General features: G+C 42.2%; 1 protein-coding gene across 1 annotated transcript in view; it reads right to left on the reverse strand.

The window, feature by feature from the left end:
* MEGF10 (multiple EGF like domains 10) overlaps positions 1–17054 on the reverse strand; it is a 164025-nt gene continuing 146971 nt past the window's right edge. Inside the window, exons 18-25 of the mRNA XM_082724101.1 lie at positions 15828–15956; positions 13538–13666; positions 11146–11382; positions 9293–9420; positions 7863–7986; positions 3675–3719; positions 2681–2887; positions 1–1379 (exon numbers count right to left, since the gene is read on the reverse strand). Coding sequence (XP_082580227.1) covers positions 1204–1379; positions 2681–2887; positions 3675–3719; positions 7863–7986; positions 9293–9420; positions 11146–11382; positions 13538–13666; positions 15828–15956 — 1175 coding nt within the window. The 3' untranslated portion in view covers positions 1–1203. The remainder of the gene's footprint in view (positions 1380–2680; positions 2888–3674; positions 3720–7862; positions 7987–9292; positions 9421–11145; positions 11383–13537; positions 13667–15827; positions 15957–17054) is intronic.

A 17054-nucleotide genomic window follows, 5' to 3' on the forward strand; every position in this document is an offset into this window, starting at 1 on the left:
AAGAAACAAGGAACATATAATATAATTTTTTTCATTAACAGTCCAAGCACTACAAAACATAGAATATACAACTTAAAAACAGAAATACAAATTAATGAAAAATGGGGTACACGTCATATTAGCAATGCAAAAGACCAGCTTAAGCATAGTTTCTCTAAATCAACAATTAATAAAAGGAAAGTGCCCTTTTCTCAAATATGCACAAAAATATTCCGGTCACTTCTAGGGAAAAGTTAATCAAAACTTTCTGCTAATTCTATATTACAGCATGTGTTACTAATGGTTTACAAAACCGAAGCATCTTCTTACACTTAAAATTTACAACCTTTTCCAATCATTATACACTCATTTAACCCGGTCTGTCAAAAATAAAACTATTTCATTTCCATATTTATGAAATAATTATTGATATGTTATGGACCTTCAGTGGTGAATATGTACGAGAGGGACAACGATCAGAATGACATCATGGGTCAAAAGTGGGCCAAGGGTCCAAGTAGATAACCCTCAGCCAACTACACCTGTATACTGATTCCCGAAATAATTCTACTACTTCTAAAATAAGTCTAATTTTTCATTTCTTCATCCTAAAAAAAAGTCTAAAGTTTTCATATTTAAATGGGCTAACCAATTCTAGAGTTTACTCAAAGTCTCTCCAGGGATGCCACTTGACAGAACATTTCTTCCTGGGTTCATATTATCTCTCTAAGTCTGAGTCCAGCTGAAAAAAATAAACATAAGGACTCAATACTATACCCCTTCACTTCTACATGTTTAGTGATTCACACTAGATTTTATGATAACTGCACAATCCTCGGTACAGGTCTGCAATGCAAATGAGAAAGAAAATATTTAAATTTTAATTGTTCAAGCCATAATACCAACAGCCACCATACCCCATGACCCCCTCCCGAAGACCTCCACGCAGTCATGCTTTCAGCCCAGATTTTATAGGAAGTCATGCTTCACGAGTGCAGTTCTAATGCTTAGAAGAACAGGAAGTCACATTGATCTCTCCTTCCCAGCCACCTGTACAAGGTGGACCTACGGTCAGTCAGCCTTAGCTTTGAGCTTTCTGGTTCATGTCCAACAGTTGCCTACCAAGTAGATTAACATTCACCTAAGGTGGCAAACTTGAGCTGGAGAAGAACCGAACTGCAGTTCTGGAAACTGTTTCAGTGGCTACCAAGCAGTCCTTGGGTGTCATTCACTGCTGCTGCCGCTGCCGCCGTCCTCTTGCTTGGGGGAGGGTGAACTGTCTCGGACTGGCAGCAGGTCATAATGGCAAGGGATGTGACTGTTCTTTGGGAGGTCGTATGGATCCTGGGTGAGATGCCCATTATTGCTGAATATTCCTTGGACAACACTCACTGTAGGTTCTGTGACAACCAGGGACACATTAATTTATCAGCAATGGAAAGTTTTAAAAAGAATAGAATATGGCATTTCTTGAAAATCTCACACATATAGGAGGAGCACTTCTAAAAATGTAAAGAAACATTATTTTAATGAACAAAGGAGGGTTTTATAATCACATTGAGGTGGCTACTCTACATCTGTCAGACCAGCTGATGTGTACATTAGAGTTCTGAACAGAAAGGTGACCATAGGTTGGGATGAAGATACCCAGGGACTAGACAGAAACCCTGGATGTGAACTGTTGTCTGAAAAGCACTCTGTAGATAATCTAGTCCAAACCCTTTACCCTATAGGTGAGAAGACTGAGGTCCTATCAGGGTAACTCAATTCATGGAAATACTTAACAAGGTGACTTTAGGACTCAGGACCCTGGCTCTCAGTTGAGTTCCCATGTTAAAGTGGTGGGTTTACCAGAAGGTTCAAAGGGGGATTGTAACCAACTTTAAAAAAAAATAAATTTAGGTCACTATACCTCCCATTTAAAAAAAAAAAAAAAAGCTGTCTTAATTCTTTAAGAAGTTATCTTTTCAGAGACATGTCTGTGACATAAATTAATTACTAGCTACTGGAGTTAAATTAACTACTTCATTTACAAGTTAACAAGTAATAGAGAATTTTTTGAAGTTTCAATCATAAACTTGAGAGAGACAGAGAGGAAAAAAAAACCTAACTAAATATATAGCCCTATTCTACCTACCCGGTGACAGCTCTGATGTGTTTCAGCTTTCCCCAAAAGGTATTTGTAAGGGGCAATCAAAGTAATTCTAATTTTAAATTGAATTCTTATTAATTTCCATCCCATTCACATCCAAGAATATTACCAATATATCAGACAAATTTAAAAGTAAAATGTTTCCATCCTGCTAAAAGCATTAATGTAATGAATATGCAACCAGGAAGTAGAAACACCTGTTTCATCCCCGTGAACCATTTGTTTAGGCTAACTCCACACCAGAGCTAAGGTGAGACATATGCTATTCCACAGGTGTGCTCAAATAGTCACTATGGTTACAAAACAAAAGATGGACAGCCAAGTGAGAGATAAAGAAAATTTAATTAATTTTGTTAAATGTTATTTTCGTTTCCCTTAAAATTTATTTGACACCAACTAATATGGTCACTGAAAACACAGGTTGCATTGAAAATATGGACCAGTGTCTTCAATCATGTTTATAAGAACTGTTACTGTATGCTCAAGAACTTTAAAACTGTTTTTAAAAAATTCCTATATTAGGTTCTTTCTTTGGTTAGGGGAACTCACCAACTTCATAGACATTCTTGTTGGCTGAAGTTGAGTTATTGATCTCTGCATAGGGGGAATCTCTCCGTGCTGGTGACTTCATCTCCACATAGCCACACTCTGAGTTTTTGGGGATAAGTACAGGTGGATCTTTAATAGTGGCATATGGGTTTTCAGAACTGCTTAGGGAGCAGTTACTTGAATTATATTCAGAATTCTTTCCCAGATCTGTGAAGAGAGATGGGGGAGAAAAGCAAATGCTATTGCAGGGACATTAATTTTTTTCTTGGTGGTAATATACTCAGGTTACTTTTTTCTCTTTGTAGCTAGTTTTCTATAATTACATATACCAACAGCAACACCATACATTTTCCACCTGTTTTGGAGAGAATCTGCTTTAAAATTACCCATCTGTAATTTTTAGCTCCACTTTCAGGTGAGTATCAATGTAAAACATTGTGGATTTGATTTCATTTTGATTTTGTTTCACACTCAAAACAATTTCCATTCTAATTTACTAATAGTCTCTGAATTCTCAGAGGCTTCAATCAAGAAACCACCCGTGGATGCCCCTGGGAGCACAAGATAGTTCTATCATTGTGGTGAGGGAGGTCTTTGTGACGTGAGACTTCCTTGTAAAACTTCAGGACTGGGCACAAGAAGTTATTCATGTAAAGATGCTGAGCTCTTGTTTTCCTTGCTATTTCCTTTTTCATACATTTCTCTCTCTCCGTAAGTCCTATATCTTTTCAAAGAAATATGAGTGTTTCCCCAGCAAATGGAAACCTTTGTTCCTGCAGACTTATGCTCTAACACCACGCACCTACAGTCACGCTCTTGACCTCAGTCAAACATGTCTGTGTGTCTAGTGGTGTAATTCACCATACCAACAACTGACCATTTTCTCTACACTGCCACTTTTGCTTGTTTAGCCAATTATTTCAGTCTCTGATATAAACTGCTTTTTAAATTATGATTCTGATAGATGTATTTCTTCCTTAAATTTACACCATACCTTTCAAAGATTTTCCCATATAGCTTCTGTCAAGTCCAAAAGCTCCTGTGATAAAGAAGAAAAAAATCCCCAGTGAGATCTGGAAACAAGAGAAAACCCATCTAATATTCCAAGGTCATGGAGAAGGATGGTTTGGGCACCTATGATCTGCCCACTGCAAGAAATAACCAAGAGTGCTGCTTTTCAAACCTTTGTTACCAGGTTGCTCATGCTTGATATTTTCAGCACTTAGAATTTAAAATACATATATATATCATTCAGATCATCCTCCTACTCATTTCCAGTGACTTCGGGAAAGGTTGATCAGTACAGGTAGGAAATAAGGCATGGGTGAATTGGTATACTTGATTCAAGGTCGCACTGTGGAAAGGACATAGCCAGGGCTAGAACTGAGACAAAGGACTTCAATTTCGTCACTCGCTCACCACATTACTTTGGGCAAGCTCTCTCTCTGTCAATTTTTTTTTTTTTTTATCTCTAAAATGAGATAAAACTTTACAGGGCTGGTGTGATCATTAAGTGAACTAGACCGCATGAAAAGGGGTCCTAAACTCTGAGGCGCTGTATAAATGAATGGTAACACAGAATGTCTCCTACGACCCCCAGCTTCATTTTACATGGAGGCATTCCAAGATCATTCCATGATTTTTTAAAGAAATGTTATAGTCTTACATCAGAAACAGAGAGTAATGACTAATGACAAATATTCAAATAAGTAGGAGAATGGCTAGGGGACGATCCCCTGCGACTGTGCATGTCTCCTTTAGAGTGGTAGTTGACTCAAGTTCTGATGTCCTGGAGGACACACTTCTGTGAAGAGGGAGCATCCCTTAAAGGGAGAGGGTGTGTCTAATATCGTGGGACAGGATACAGGAATGTCCTCTTTTCTCAGAGAATATTTTCTCTCTTTTCGGTCTGGGTTGTAAAGCCTAGCCATGCTCCCAGTTGGTGGGAAAGGTGCCCAATTATGCAGGGAGGCAGGATAAGGATGTATAGTGAATTAACCTAATCAAAGTAAGCTCTGGCCTTTGCCCTTAGTTCCTGGGAGGGGATCTCTAAGTCCTTGGACGATCCCACCCAGTAACAGTGTTTTTGTTGACCTGGGGCCTAGGACTCCACTGGGTAGTGTAACAAAGAGATTTATGGAAGGGGATTTGGGCCACTTCATGTCAGCTCCATCTCCAGATGGGCTGGTCAAAAGGTCAACCACATGGGCGGTCAGCCATGTTGACCTTACCAAACTCTCATAAAAACTCTAGACACCAAGGCTGAAGTGAGCTTCCTTGGCTGGTAATACTTCACGTCTCTTGTCATATACTGTAGCCAGGAAAAGTTAGCACTTTCCATGATTCTACTGGGCAAGGACAGCTGGAAGCTTCTGGCTTGGAACTTTCCTTGACTCTGCCCACTGTGCCTCTTCCCTTGGCTGATTTTCACCTGTATCCTTTGGCTGTGATAAACTCTAACCATGAGTATAACAGTTCGCAGGGAGCTCTATGATTCTTTCTGCCAAATTATGGATCCTGAGGGTGGTCTTAGGGATTCCCAGACCTTTGTAAAAAGACCGCATGAAGAAGGAGGACCTGTGGCCTCTGAGAACTCCCTATGAAACAACTCTGTCTCTGCTGCTCTGCTGGATTCACTTAGCTGTCTCCAGACTTTAGCAAAGTCTTGTTAACTGTCCATCTTGATCGTAGCTGTGTAATGGCTAGCATTCCCCCAAGAGGCTCAGGAGAGGAACAGCCTGAGGTGGAGAGTAAATTAGGGAACAAGAGTGGCACCGTGACACCAGCACACCTGCCAGGTTTTCTCTGGAGGCTGTTTAAATGAGGGAGCAGGCGGGTTTCCTCATATAAACCCCCATTTGTTCCAATCCCTGGATAGATGCTTTCAAATGCTTTGCTTAATCTAATTCACACAATGAGTCACAACATGATCACTAGCTCTATGCCACAAATGAATGGATCTTCTTCATGGGGGTGATTAGCCCAGTGCCATATAACAGAACCAGGAGTCGACCCCAGGGTTTTTTTGTGCCAGGTTTAGGCTCTTTCAGACAACATCACAACAACTTCTCCATCATATCAAGCGCATACACATTTCAGCATCCATAGTGTGCCCTACCCTGTCCATTGTAAAGGAAGACTTTTTCTGGTCAACAACTATAAAGGGACATTAAATGTAGAATTGCTCTTGGATGGAAACTCATGAAGGAGACCCAGAATTTCCAATGAAGATGTTACATTCTCAGTCTGGTGGGTCTTAAGGAGATAAAAAGCAGAGAAGTTTATATGTTACCACTGCAGGGACTGGGTCCTAGAGTTAGGACTATATGTAGCAGGTGAAAGTGGAGTAAGAGAACTTTTCCCTCACTAGTGCCAGCTAGTACTTTGCTGATATCAACTCACATATTCCTTGGAGCTACAAGAAATCTCTCTGATGTTATATGATTTGGCTGATAAGTATACTGTGAATCTGGTATCTAAATAATTTGACCGTGTTCAGAAATGCACAGCTATTTAATAATGTGGATAGAGAATGCAGACGGAAGTTAAGAATTTGTATTTGTTTTTCTACTTTAACATTTACATTTCTACAGTAATAGGGGATTCCGGAGCCCATACTGACTGGTTCCTCTATCTGGCTTAGGTAATTTGGCGTATATGGTATTCCCAGAAAGAGCAGGGGAGGAGTAAGTAGTTGGAAGATGAACTTTGAGATCTGGCTTTACCCTCTTCCTTCCATGAAATCCTCTCATGGGCAAGAAGTTAACCTCTCTGGGTTTCCCAGTTTATTCCTCTAAAAAACAAGATTTATGGAAGGGCCCATCCAGTAAGGTCGTCAGATTCAGCAAATAAAAACAAAGGAAGGACATTTCAATTTGCATTTCAGAGAAACAACAAATAATTTTTAGGGTAAGTATGCCCCATGCAACTTTTGGGATATGTTTATACTAAAAATATTTGTTGCTTATCTGAAATTCAAATTTAACTGGGTTTTCCTGGCCACTCCACCATCAAATAAATACAAAAAAGTGTTTGCTATCCATAAGGTGAGCACATATCAGTTACGGCTTTATCAAGCACCTCCCTGAAATCAGGGGCAATGGCTTAATAATGGCACAGTTCACTCAGTGGGGTGTCACAGCAGCTCTTTAAGGCTGGTCCAGGAGGCCTCGCCCCCTTTCCAGGAGGCCCACAAGATCAAGACTGTTCTCATTATAATACATCGACATTATGTGCCTGTTTCACTCTTGTTCTCTCTCAAGTGCATTGTGGTTGTCTAAGAGCAGCACCAAGCGTGGGATCACCAATGACTGAATGGAGAAGCAGATATGAGAATCCATCTTCTCTGAAGCCAGATGTTAAAGAGATCCAACAAATGTAAAACAGTGCCACTCTTCTCACTAATTTGTTTTTGTTTCAGAAAATGTGGGTATTTTTTTTCATAAAAATGTGTTTTACATTATCATGAAATTAATTACTGTTATTATAAACAAAGCAATAAATAACTCTTTTAAATGGTCTCAGTTTTAATTTGTAATGTGGTATCAATAGATATAACCCATATTGAAAGAAACTCTTCAGGGCTCCTGATAACTTTCAAGAGTTATGAAGCGGGTCTGATTCCAAAATGTTTGAGAAGCACTGACTATATTCCTGTTGATATCTTCATTTCCTCACCTAAAGGGGAAGCGGCCCTCAAGTATGGGTGCCCCATATTAAAAGACAGCAAAGGGGAACACACATCCTGGTACCAGCCTGACAGAATTCAGACTCCAGCTCTACCATTTAATAGGCTTTAAGACTTTTCTCTGGGGACTGACTCAGTTTCTCAACTGTTACACGGACATGATGATGACACTAACAGTACCTACTTTTCAGAGTACTTGTGAGAATCATGCAAATGAATATTTGTAGAGTTAGAATGGGAGCTACAAGCAGGCAGAGATTCTCATCTCTTTTTATCAATTCCTGGCACACACTAGGACCTTAATAAATGTTTGTTGGGTAGATAAAGCACCCAGGACATTAATAAGCCCCACACAGGCATTAGGTATAATTCTATCATTCTGTTTTTTTCATGCATATTTCCAATAGATCTCTTTGGCACATCATAAATCTATGAGTATCTGAGGGGACTAGAAGATAAGGGAGCTTGTTGAGGATGGATGTTGGGAGAACTTGCCAAGCTCATTGAGGTAGCCGCCATGTTTCCAGTCTGCTGGCAGTGTTCCCGTGCAGTCTGCCACTGGGCCTCTCTTCCCAGGATTCACATTTTTCAGATTTACAAACAGCTGATTGTTCTTCGACTGTTAAAAATATAAACCATCAAGATGTAAAAAGAGAACATAGCATAGCCAGCACAGTGTTACAGATGTGGGAAAGGACATCTGTGGCATGGATCAAGGGCTGGTTCTTCAAGGAGGCCACGCAAGGGGACAGAGATCATCATGGGGTGGGCCTTAGAGGGCAGTAGGAGTATCCATCCCTTGGCCCCAACTATTCCCCTACTGCCTCAAATTCTTCATCTCCCTTAGTCACTCTATGCCCATTCAACTTGACTTGAGTTAATGTACATGGAACTTTGAATTTAAAAAAGTTAAATTCTTGGTTGGAGCTCTCCTGTCAAACACTGTATGATTTCTTATGAGTCACCAGTGACTCTGAGCCATTTTCTTAGCCATAAACATGAGGATAAGACTATGTACTTTGCCTCCTTCCCTGAATATGTAGGAGAACAAATGCAATGATGAACACGAAAGTCTTGAGGGAATGGGAAGGGCTATTTAACTATTAGGCGTCATAATTAAAATCCAGCAGCATTAATTTAATTGCAATGGAATTAATTTGACTAGCTTGGTTTTTATCCAGCAGAGAGCCAGAATATGACAATGGAGATTATAAATATAATTTGGGACAGTTGGAAGGAAGAAATGCTTGGAATTTCCAAGCATCCTCAAGGAGACTGGGGGTGAGGTGAGCGGTCTGGGAGGAGCAGCCCTAGGCGTCCACCCTCTCTGTGTACCTATAAAATGAGGAAAACAATCACTCTTGAGTCACAGGATCGATGTGAAGATTAAATGAATTTATATTTGCAGATTGATTAGAAATGCTTGGCACACAGTTTCTATTTGATCATTTTTGACCTACAAAAAAGCAATTTCCTGTGGTTCAACCTAAATCAACACATGCAGCTGTTTTTGTGAAGAAAGGACAGGGGGACCGGGCAGGGCACTGGAAGACAGGTGGTCTGAAAAGACAAAAGAAAGGACCCAGGATGGAGTCTGCTAAGGTCAGCTCTGAGACACCATTTTAAAACCTCAGGCAATATCAGAAACATTATTCCAAAGACCTACACCAGAACCAGTACAAACTGGAGACAAGAAGACTGTGACTCACACGCCAACTGCCTCCCTCACGAACTGGGAAGCTCTGTTCCGAAGTGAATGTAACTCCCCACCACTCAGATTTTTCACCAGTAAATTTGAGATTTTAATATGCAATCAACAAGATAAGAGATGGAAAGTGCCCAGAGCTGAAGCTCTCCCTCCATGCTCCTTCCTGTACTTTCTCTTCCCTGTCCCGCGTCAGGGCCTGGGAGTCACTTCCTCTCACCTTAGTGATGGTCATCCTGTCCCTGTTGTTGACATGTGGGGATGTGGCGCACTGGGTAAGCGTGTGATAACTGGGGTTGGTGAAATAATGACTGTTGGCGCTTCCCCCATTGCTGTGGGGAAGGGTTTCTGTAAGAAGAGAAGGAAATGATCAGATGACAGGCTCCTCTACGTCTATGTGGAACAAAGGGAAGCAAAATAACCAGAACAAATGTTTGTACCGCTTCCACATTACAGGCTGGGCTGAATCCCCTCCTGCCCGGCATACGCAGCAAAGCTTCTAGAAGCAGCAGGTGCCTGCCTTCCTGCTTCCTGGAAAACCATGCAAGTGTCCTCAGACAACTCCTCTTCGCCTGGGAAGCCATCACTTTGAAGCTATGTCTGCTGGAACTTGCCTCTTTTTTTAATCTTCTTGAAATCTTTTTTTTTAATCTTTTAGACCCTATAGTTCTTATCATAATATTCTGTGCCAGAAATGTACTATGAAGCAAATCAGCTGCTTTAGGTATTCCCCCTAGAATCAGCGTATATATAAACATGTAGCCCATCCTACAGTAATTGTCTAAAATAATAAATGACTTTAAGGGTACAAATTCCTTAATTTAAGTGGTTTCTTTTTTCTTTCTTTTTTTTTTTTTGTTTGTTTGTTTTTGTTTTTTTTTTTAATTTTTTATTTTTTATAAACATATATTTTTATCCCCATGGGTACAGGTCTGTGAATCACCAGGTTTACACTTCACAGCACTCACCAAAGCACATACCCTCCCCAATGTCCATAATCCCACCCCCTTCTCCCAAACCCCCTCCCCCCAGCAACCCTCAGTTTGTTTTGTGAGATTAAGAGTCACTTATGGTTTGTCTCCCTCCCAATCCCATCTGGTTTCATTGATTCTTCTCCTACCCACTTAAGCCTCTCCTCCTTCCCCTTCCCCTTCCCCTTCCTCCTCTTCTTTTTCCCCTTCCTCACTACCTCCTCTTCCTCCTTTTTCCTTTTTTTCTTCTCCTTCTCCATCTTTGGAGAGAACAAGCATGGGCAGGGGTGGGCTGGGAGGAGGGGCAGAGAGAAAACCTTAAGCAGACTCCATGTTCAATGTGGAACCTGATGTGGGGCTCGATCTCCCAACCCTGAGATCACAAACTGAGCTGAAATAGGAGTCACCTCACTGACTAAGCCACCCAAGCACCCCTAAGTGGTTACTTTCTCTGATGAAGGAGTGTATCACTTAAACATGTACATTTCTGGGCACATGTGACAGAAAGATTTTAAAGAGTTTTCTTACAGAACAGCTTTGTTCTTGCTAATATGACAAAACTGTTTCTTATATAAGTTTGTTGCCATGTGATTAATGATTTGTATAGGCCCAGGTCCAGAGACAGAAGACCTGGTTCTGTTTCCTGATGTGCTCCATGACCTTACAAACTTATGGGTGCCTCCTCCTCTCCGCTCCCAGTCCCTGACATATGACAAAAGCTTAGGTGCCCAGCAAAGCTTCCTCCCGGTTGAAATTCCCAAAGTCTAAAGCATAATGAATGAATCCATAATGAATCCAGTTAAAAAACCCTCATGGAATGAAAAAAATAAATTAAAAAAAATAATAATAATGATAAAAACAATGAATACTGTTATGCTGAAAAAAATGAATTAAAAAAAAAACCCTCATGGAAGAAGACAGTGATGATTTTGCTACCATTGACCTCTACGGCACATCTGTAACAGTGTATCTTTTCCAAACACAATATTTGCTCAAGGCTACTGGACAACAACGGAGAACCCAGCCACATGCCCCAGTTTCAAAGAACCAGGATGAAACCTTCCTTCTCAAGGAGTAAGATGGCCCTAGGGACCAGTCTTACCTGAAATGGCATAGTCTGCATTCATGACCCTCAGAGCAGGGGTGTAGGTAACTGCTGGCATGCTCGATTCCTTTCCCTTCTGCTTCTGTCTATAAATAATGAACAAGGCCAGCAGGAAGAGCACCACCAGCACAAGAATGATGATGCCCACGATGGCCCCGATCTGGTAGGAGTCAGCAGGAAGAGCCGTACTTGTCCTGCTTAGGCTGTTCAGGTTTCCAACTATGATGACACCAGCTAGTGAAAGGAGAAGACGAGGTCTGAGGAAGGTCAACAGGTGCCAGCCAAACGTCTGAACCCAATTTACAAACTTCTCCCAGTGGGCCCATGCCGGGATATTTTCAGTTCATGAAAGGTTAATTTGGAAACTTTTAGAAACTGCAGAAGGAAAAATGAACATTCTTCATTTGCAGATGTTGTCGGCTGGTCTGTGCCCGGAAAAAGGCAGCTCTATGCCTCAAAAATCGGACTAGATTTCCAGAACCCAAAGACTTCACTGTAGGGTTTGGGAGCTTCTTGCATAAACACTAAATAGACACTCAGACCAGACCAGGAATTCACTGGAGGTAATAATTTATGTAGTTTTTTTTTTTTTTTTTTTTTACCATGCTTTATTTCTTAAGCAACAGTAAGCTTATGAAAGGCTAACTTCTAAATGCTTCAACTGCCTAATTAATTTTATGTCTATCCTTAACATTTCTAAGAGTAATTGTCCTTCCAAGCAAGGAACTCCATTATAAATCTGGTCCAAGATGAGGGTCCGCCTTATCCTAATTTCAGTGGGCTTTTTACCCTGGGAGATACTGCGCTATGCAGTTATTTTCCATGACCGAAAGGTCCGTCCCAGCTAACACCTGACAACATGGCCCTAAAAGCTTACTTATTAAAATTTAAACCATAGCTTTACATAATTCTTTCTTGCATTCAGTCTAGTGAGAACAGGAAAGATATGAACCATGAGTCAAGAAACTGGGTGTCTTAAAAAAAAATTGATCCAGAGGTGCTGAATTTTTCTTTAAGCACTTCGGCCAGAGTTTTACCATCTAACTATAGAGGAGGAAACTGGCCCCAAAGCAGGTGCTTCCAGCTCAAACATCCCTATAACTTTATGATTCTGAGGGTTACACTTATTAGACAGCCAGCCCCATAACACAGAGCACGGAGACCAGTGCCGTGTGATCACAAGCCATGTGTATTAATGATGTGATTGTGAAACTCGACCTCCTATTGTTAGGACAAATACAAATTGTGAGCACGTAGAAGTTACCTAATGAAAGGAAATGAAGTAGGAATGCCTATGTAGTGCACAATTTCAGGGGATGGCACCTACAACTCTAGAGTCCATGAGAGTGTTATCTCCTGAAGATAGCCACACAAACCAGGAGCTCTCTGGGCATCACACTTCAGAACCATCAGAAGAAATTTCTCAAAGGCCCTGCACAAGTTTGTTTGTTTGTTTGTTTGTTTTTTAAGTTAAGCATATGCCTATCATACGAGCTAATCGTTCTACACCTATTGATTTACCCAGAACAAATGGCACTGTATCTCCGTACAAAGACTTGATACACTATTGTTCATAAGAACTTTACCTATAATAGCCCCAAACTGGAACCAATCCAAATGTCCACCCACAGGTGAATCAGTAAACAAATTATGATACACCCATGCAATGGAATGCTACTCAGCAATACGAAGAACTGAAGCACTGATATATACAACCATACAGTTCAGTCTCAAAATGATTATGCTGAGCAAACAAGTCGGACAAAAGAGAACGCAGGGCGATTCTATTTACATGAAATCCTAGCAATACAAACTCATCCGTAGTGACAGAAACTAGTTTAGGGGTTGCCTGGGGCCTCAGGGTCAGTAGTGGCAGGGAAAGGCATGAGGTAACATTGGGGGGTGATGGCTGCAGTCACTGTCTTTACTGTGGTTGGGTTTCATGGGTGGATATGTCAGATCTTATCAGGTTGTACAGTTTATGTCATATATGTCATATATATGTGTGTGTATGTGTGCATATCTATCTCTAATATAGTAGCATACACGTGTTGCTTTTCACAAATTAGTTATACCTCAATAAAGGTGAAAACATTTGCAGGCACACTGGAAAGCTCATGAACTTTGGAATCAGACAAATCTGGCATCTAAGCCCTGACCTACATATAACCCATGTACTACATATTAGCTGTTCAACCTTGGGTAAATTACTTAGCCTCTCTGAGCTTTAGTTTCCTCACCTGTAGGACAGCAATGATAAGGCATCCATCTGGCAATAACCAGCTGTGCTTTGCAGTGTCCCAAGCCCATTTACATCAGATAAGGTAGGTGCAAATTCTTAACACTGGCTACATGGGGGTTACACATTTCAAGGCACTAGTGTCCTTACCTTGATCACATCGTGCCCCCTTCCAGCCTGGGCTGCAGTAACAGGTGCCAGTGATGTGGTCACAGGTGGAGTTGTTCAGACAATCACATATCTGGCGACAGCCGTAGCCGTACGTTCCTGCAGGGCACTCTGAGAAGGAGATGAAAGTCCAATGTAAGCTCTCCAGCCTTGGGCATCTGGGCAAAAGGCTGTCTCTTACTACATGATCCCATGTGTCTAGAGGGCAGAACTTCCAGGGGATCCTTGTGCAGGTAGAACTACCCAGGGAGTCCTAGAGCTGACAGGAATTCCCTGACTCATGGGGGGACTTCACAGGCCAGGCTGCACGGGGCCAGAGACTGAGCTCCTTGCCACAGCTCCTGACTCCTTCAGCATTTATGCACCCACTTCTCTGATGGGTAAGTAGACACTCTGTAGAGCCCAACGGAACTGATGAAGACCATCTGCCAGGGCAATCTGAGATGACCCCACTGGGCAAAAAGGTGGGACAGAAGACTGAAGAGCATAACCCAGAGCCGAATCCTTGAGAACATGAGCAGTTTACTGAAGGCTCAGCGATCCTCCTACAGGCACACTGTGACTTGGATTAGCTGGGAGCAGGGGACAAAAGAGGGGCAATTTTTGTTAATTTTCTAGGTAAGAACTTCATTTACTATAGAATGACTCAAAATTGGGATGTGCAGGTTGAAGCCTGAGAGACCAAAATGGAGAGGTTTTTAGGATGCACTTTTAATAAGAGCTGGGTATAGATTCAAAGAAGAGTATAGGCATGTCAAATTTAAAAATCATCCCCAAATACTAATGTTTTCTGCAAAGTGGGCAGCAGGGGGCAATGTGCTATTATTATTGGAGTTCTCTGTCAAACACAGTGTTTCTGTTTACAAATGAGCATCAGGAGGGGTCTCCAAAAATAGGAACGTTTTGATTGGATGTTCAAAGTAATCACGGAGGGACTTAAGAAGCTTTTTAAAAATAAGACCATAACCAGTCTGGCTTCCAAGGGAAAGTCAGTTTAGAGCCTCTTCTGGTTTCTGTGCGTATATGTATGTGCACATATGTTTAGACATTTATACACACAGATGCACAATATTTGCATACACAAGGGGTGTGCAGGCAACTGTGTGACTCAGTATGGGTTTCAGGATGAGATGAATACCAGTACAAAACTCAAATTGGGCCATTTCTGCCCAGGCTGATTCCTAGAGGTAACTCCTGCTATGTACTAGATAGGAAAATATGCAAAAATATTTCTAGGTTCAGCACACCAGATGGAGACAACCTAGCCATCCGGGGGTGCTGGGAGATGCTACTGGAGTGGAGAGAGGGAGACTGTTTATTGCCAAATTCCTGCTATGCTGATCCACCTTTCCAGGCCACACTGCTCCTACAGCCCTGTAATCTTTGATGCAACCTTCCCAGGAATGCCCCCTCTGATAAGCCACAAAGGTCCTGCCCCATTTCCTGCCATCTATGACACGAGGGTGAGCCCCATACAGCTCTAAGACCCTATTTATCCGTTCAAAATATTGAATGAAAGTCAGAGGAAAGGAACAATAGACTACATTGAAATACTCAGTCTAACACTAATTTTCTTATAGCCCTGCAGATGCACAGCTGTAGGGGCAGAAATGGCAAGACAAGGATGCATAATTGCAACAGAGCATGTTCTTCTGGAGTGGGAGTCTTGCAACAAAAAGTTTTAAGGCAATCTATTGTCTTGGAGGTCAGATAGACTAAGATGAGAAGTTGCTAGGGGAAACAGTATAAAAATACGATCTAGAGAAGGCTGTCAGAAGGGGGTGCCAATGTTTGCGTGGACCTGGTTACCACCCCCAGTGGGACTGGGAGCCCACCTGCCTCCTGTGCTCTCGGTCTGTCCCCAGACACTGCTTTCTTGTCCAGGGTGCAACTTGCACTCTGTGTCTGCTGTGAAGAAAACCTGACTGGCTCGTACAGTTCTGAGCAGCCCTGCTCCAAAAATAAGCAGGACAGTGAGAGTGAGAGCCAGGGTGAACAGATGGAAAACTTGAATTCTGTCTTCATCCTTGGAGCCACACCCCCTCCACCCAGAGCGCTGATTACTTACCCAGAAGAGGTCTGAAGGAAAAGACAGTCAGCAAGGAACCCCAGGTGGCCTCTGGGAGGGGAACGGTCAGCTGGGCCAGGAAGTGACCAGCCATCGGTTTAGACAACTTAAAAGTTGCAGATCCTGCCTTCATATTCTTAGGCATGCAGGACAACTGGTTCTAGGGGAAAATACCAGCTGGATGTGTCACACTCTCATACTCACTCTGTTCACAGTGCTTCCCCATGAAGCCAGTGCGGCACGTACACTGCCCGGAGATGTGGTCACAGTCAGCGCCATTTTGACACTGGCATATCAATGCACAGTCCTTTCCATAGAACCCCAGAGGACATCCTGCAAGGGAGGGAAAGACAGCAGAGTCAGGAGGCTGCTGAGAGAACCAGAAAGAAGCTCTTGCTTCCAACCGTTTGTGTTTAAATCTGAAGGATGCGGAGCCACTGGAGAGTGAATAAAGACAATAACACAGATCTCAGCTTGTCACAAAGACTTCTTTGAAGTCCCAGGATGCTCCTGCAAGGAGTCATAATTCATGAGTGGGAAGCAGAACCGTTCCACACCTGATAGTTTAACCCTTGCTGGTGCTTCCAGAGATGAGTGTCTTCTAGCAAAGCATACTTTCAGCTCCATGGAGGTATGGGGGCATTTCCTTGTATTCCTTCCCCCAGCTACTAGACTCCCAGACTCAAGCGCCATGGACTGAAATGAGTACTTTATATTAAAATCACACATATGCTTTTACTTAATAATACAGAGTGTCTCTAAGTCTGCCGTAGCTCTGTCTGCTGTATTTGTCACTAACTTAGATAATACTAACTCCTTCACCAGAGGTGTATGTAGAATGCTAAACTTACAAAGCAAAACTAAACCCCTGCCCTTCATAGGCGCTTTGTAAAAAAGCAACAAACTTTCCATCGGTGCATGATATGCAAGACACAGACCCCTGGGGCCTTTGGGCTAAGGATAGGCACTGGCCCTGCAGGCTGTCACAGGCCAGCAGCTGACACGCAGGGGGATTTCAGGGATCCCTGGCAAGCTACAATACAGCCTGCGTCTAGGGTCATTTCTAAGTATCACATGGGATCTTTACTTTCCCTTTTTCTCAAGAGAGGTTTTAATGAAAGTTCAGCTCTCAGGAAACAAAGGCACAGCACAGAGGTCAGCTTGCAGGGGCAACTATCACTGCCATGTTTTTATTCAGCACCTATTCTTTGCCAGCTGCTGCTTTCCATGTGTCCTCTCACTGAATCTTTACGGTAGTCCCACCTATAAACCTACAAATGGGAACTAAGCCCCGAAGGTTCCCTCAATCACAGAGCCAGCAAGCAGCAGGGTGGCCAGGCCGTGATACAAACGCAGACAAGTCTGGCTCCAGACCTTGGGTTCTGCCCACCATCTTCTGCTACATCCACTCAAAAAGGTCCTCTGATTGAG

The sequence above is a fragment of the Mustela nivalis genome (assembly GCF_964662115.1).
Source record: "Mustela nivalis genome assembly, chromosome: 3".
NCBI lineage: Eukaryota > Metazoa > Chordata > Mammalia > Carnivora > Mustelidae > Mustela > Mustela nivalis.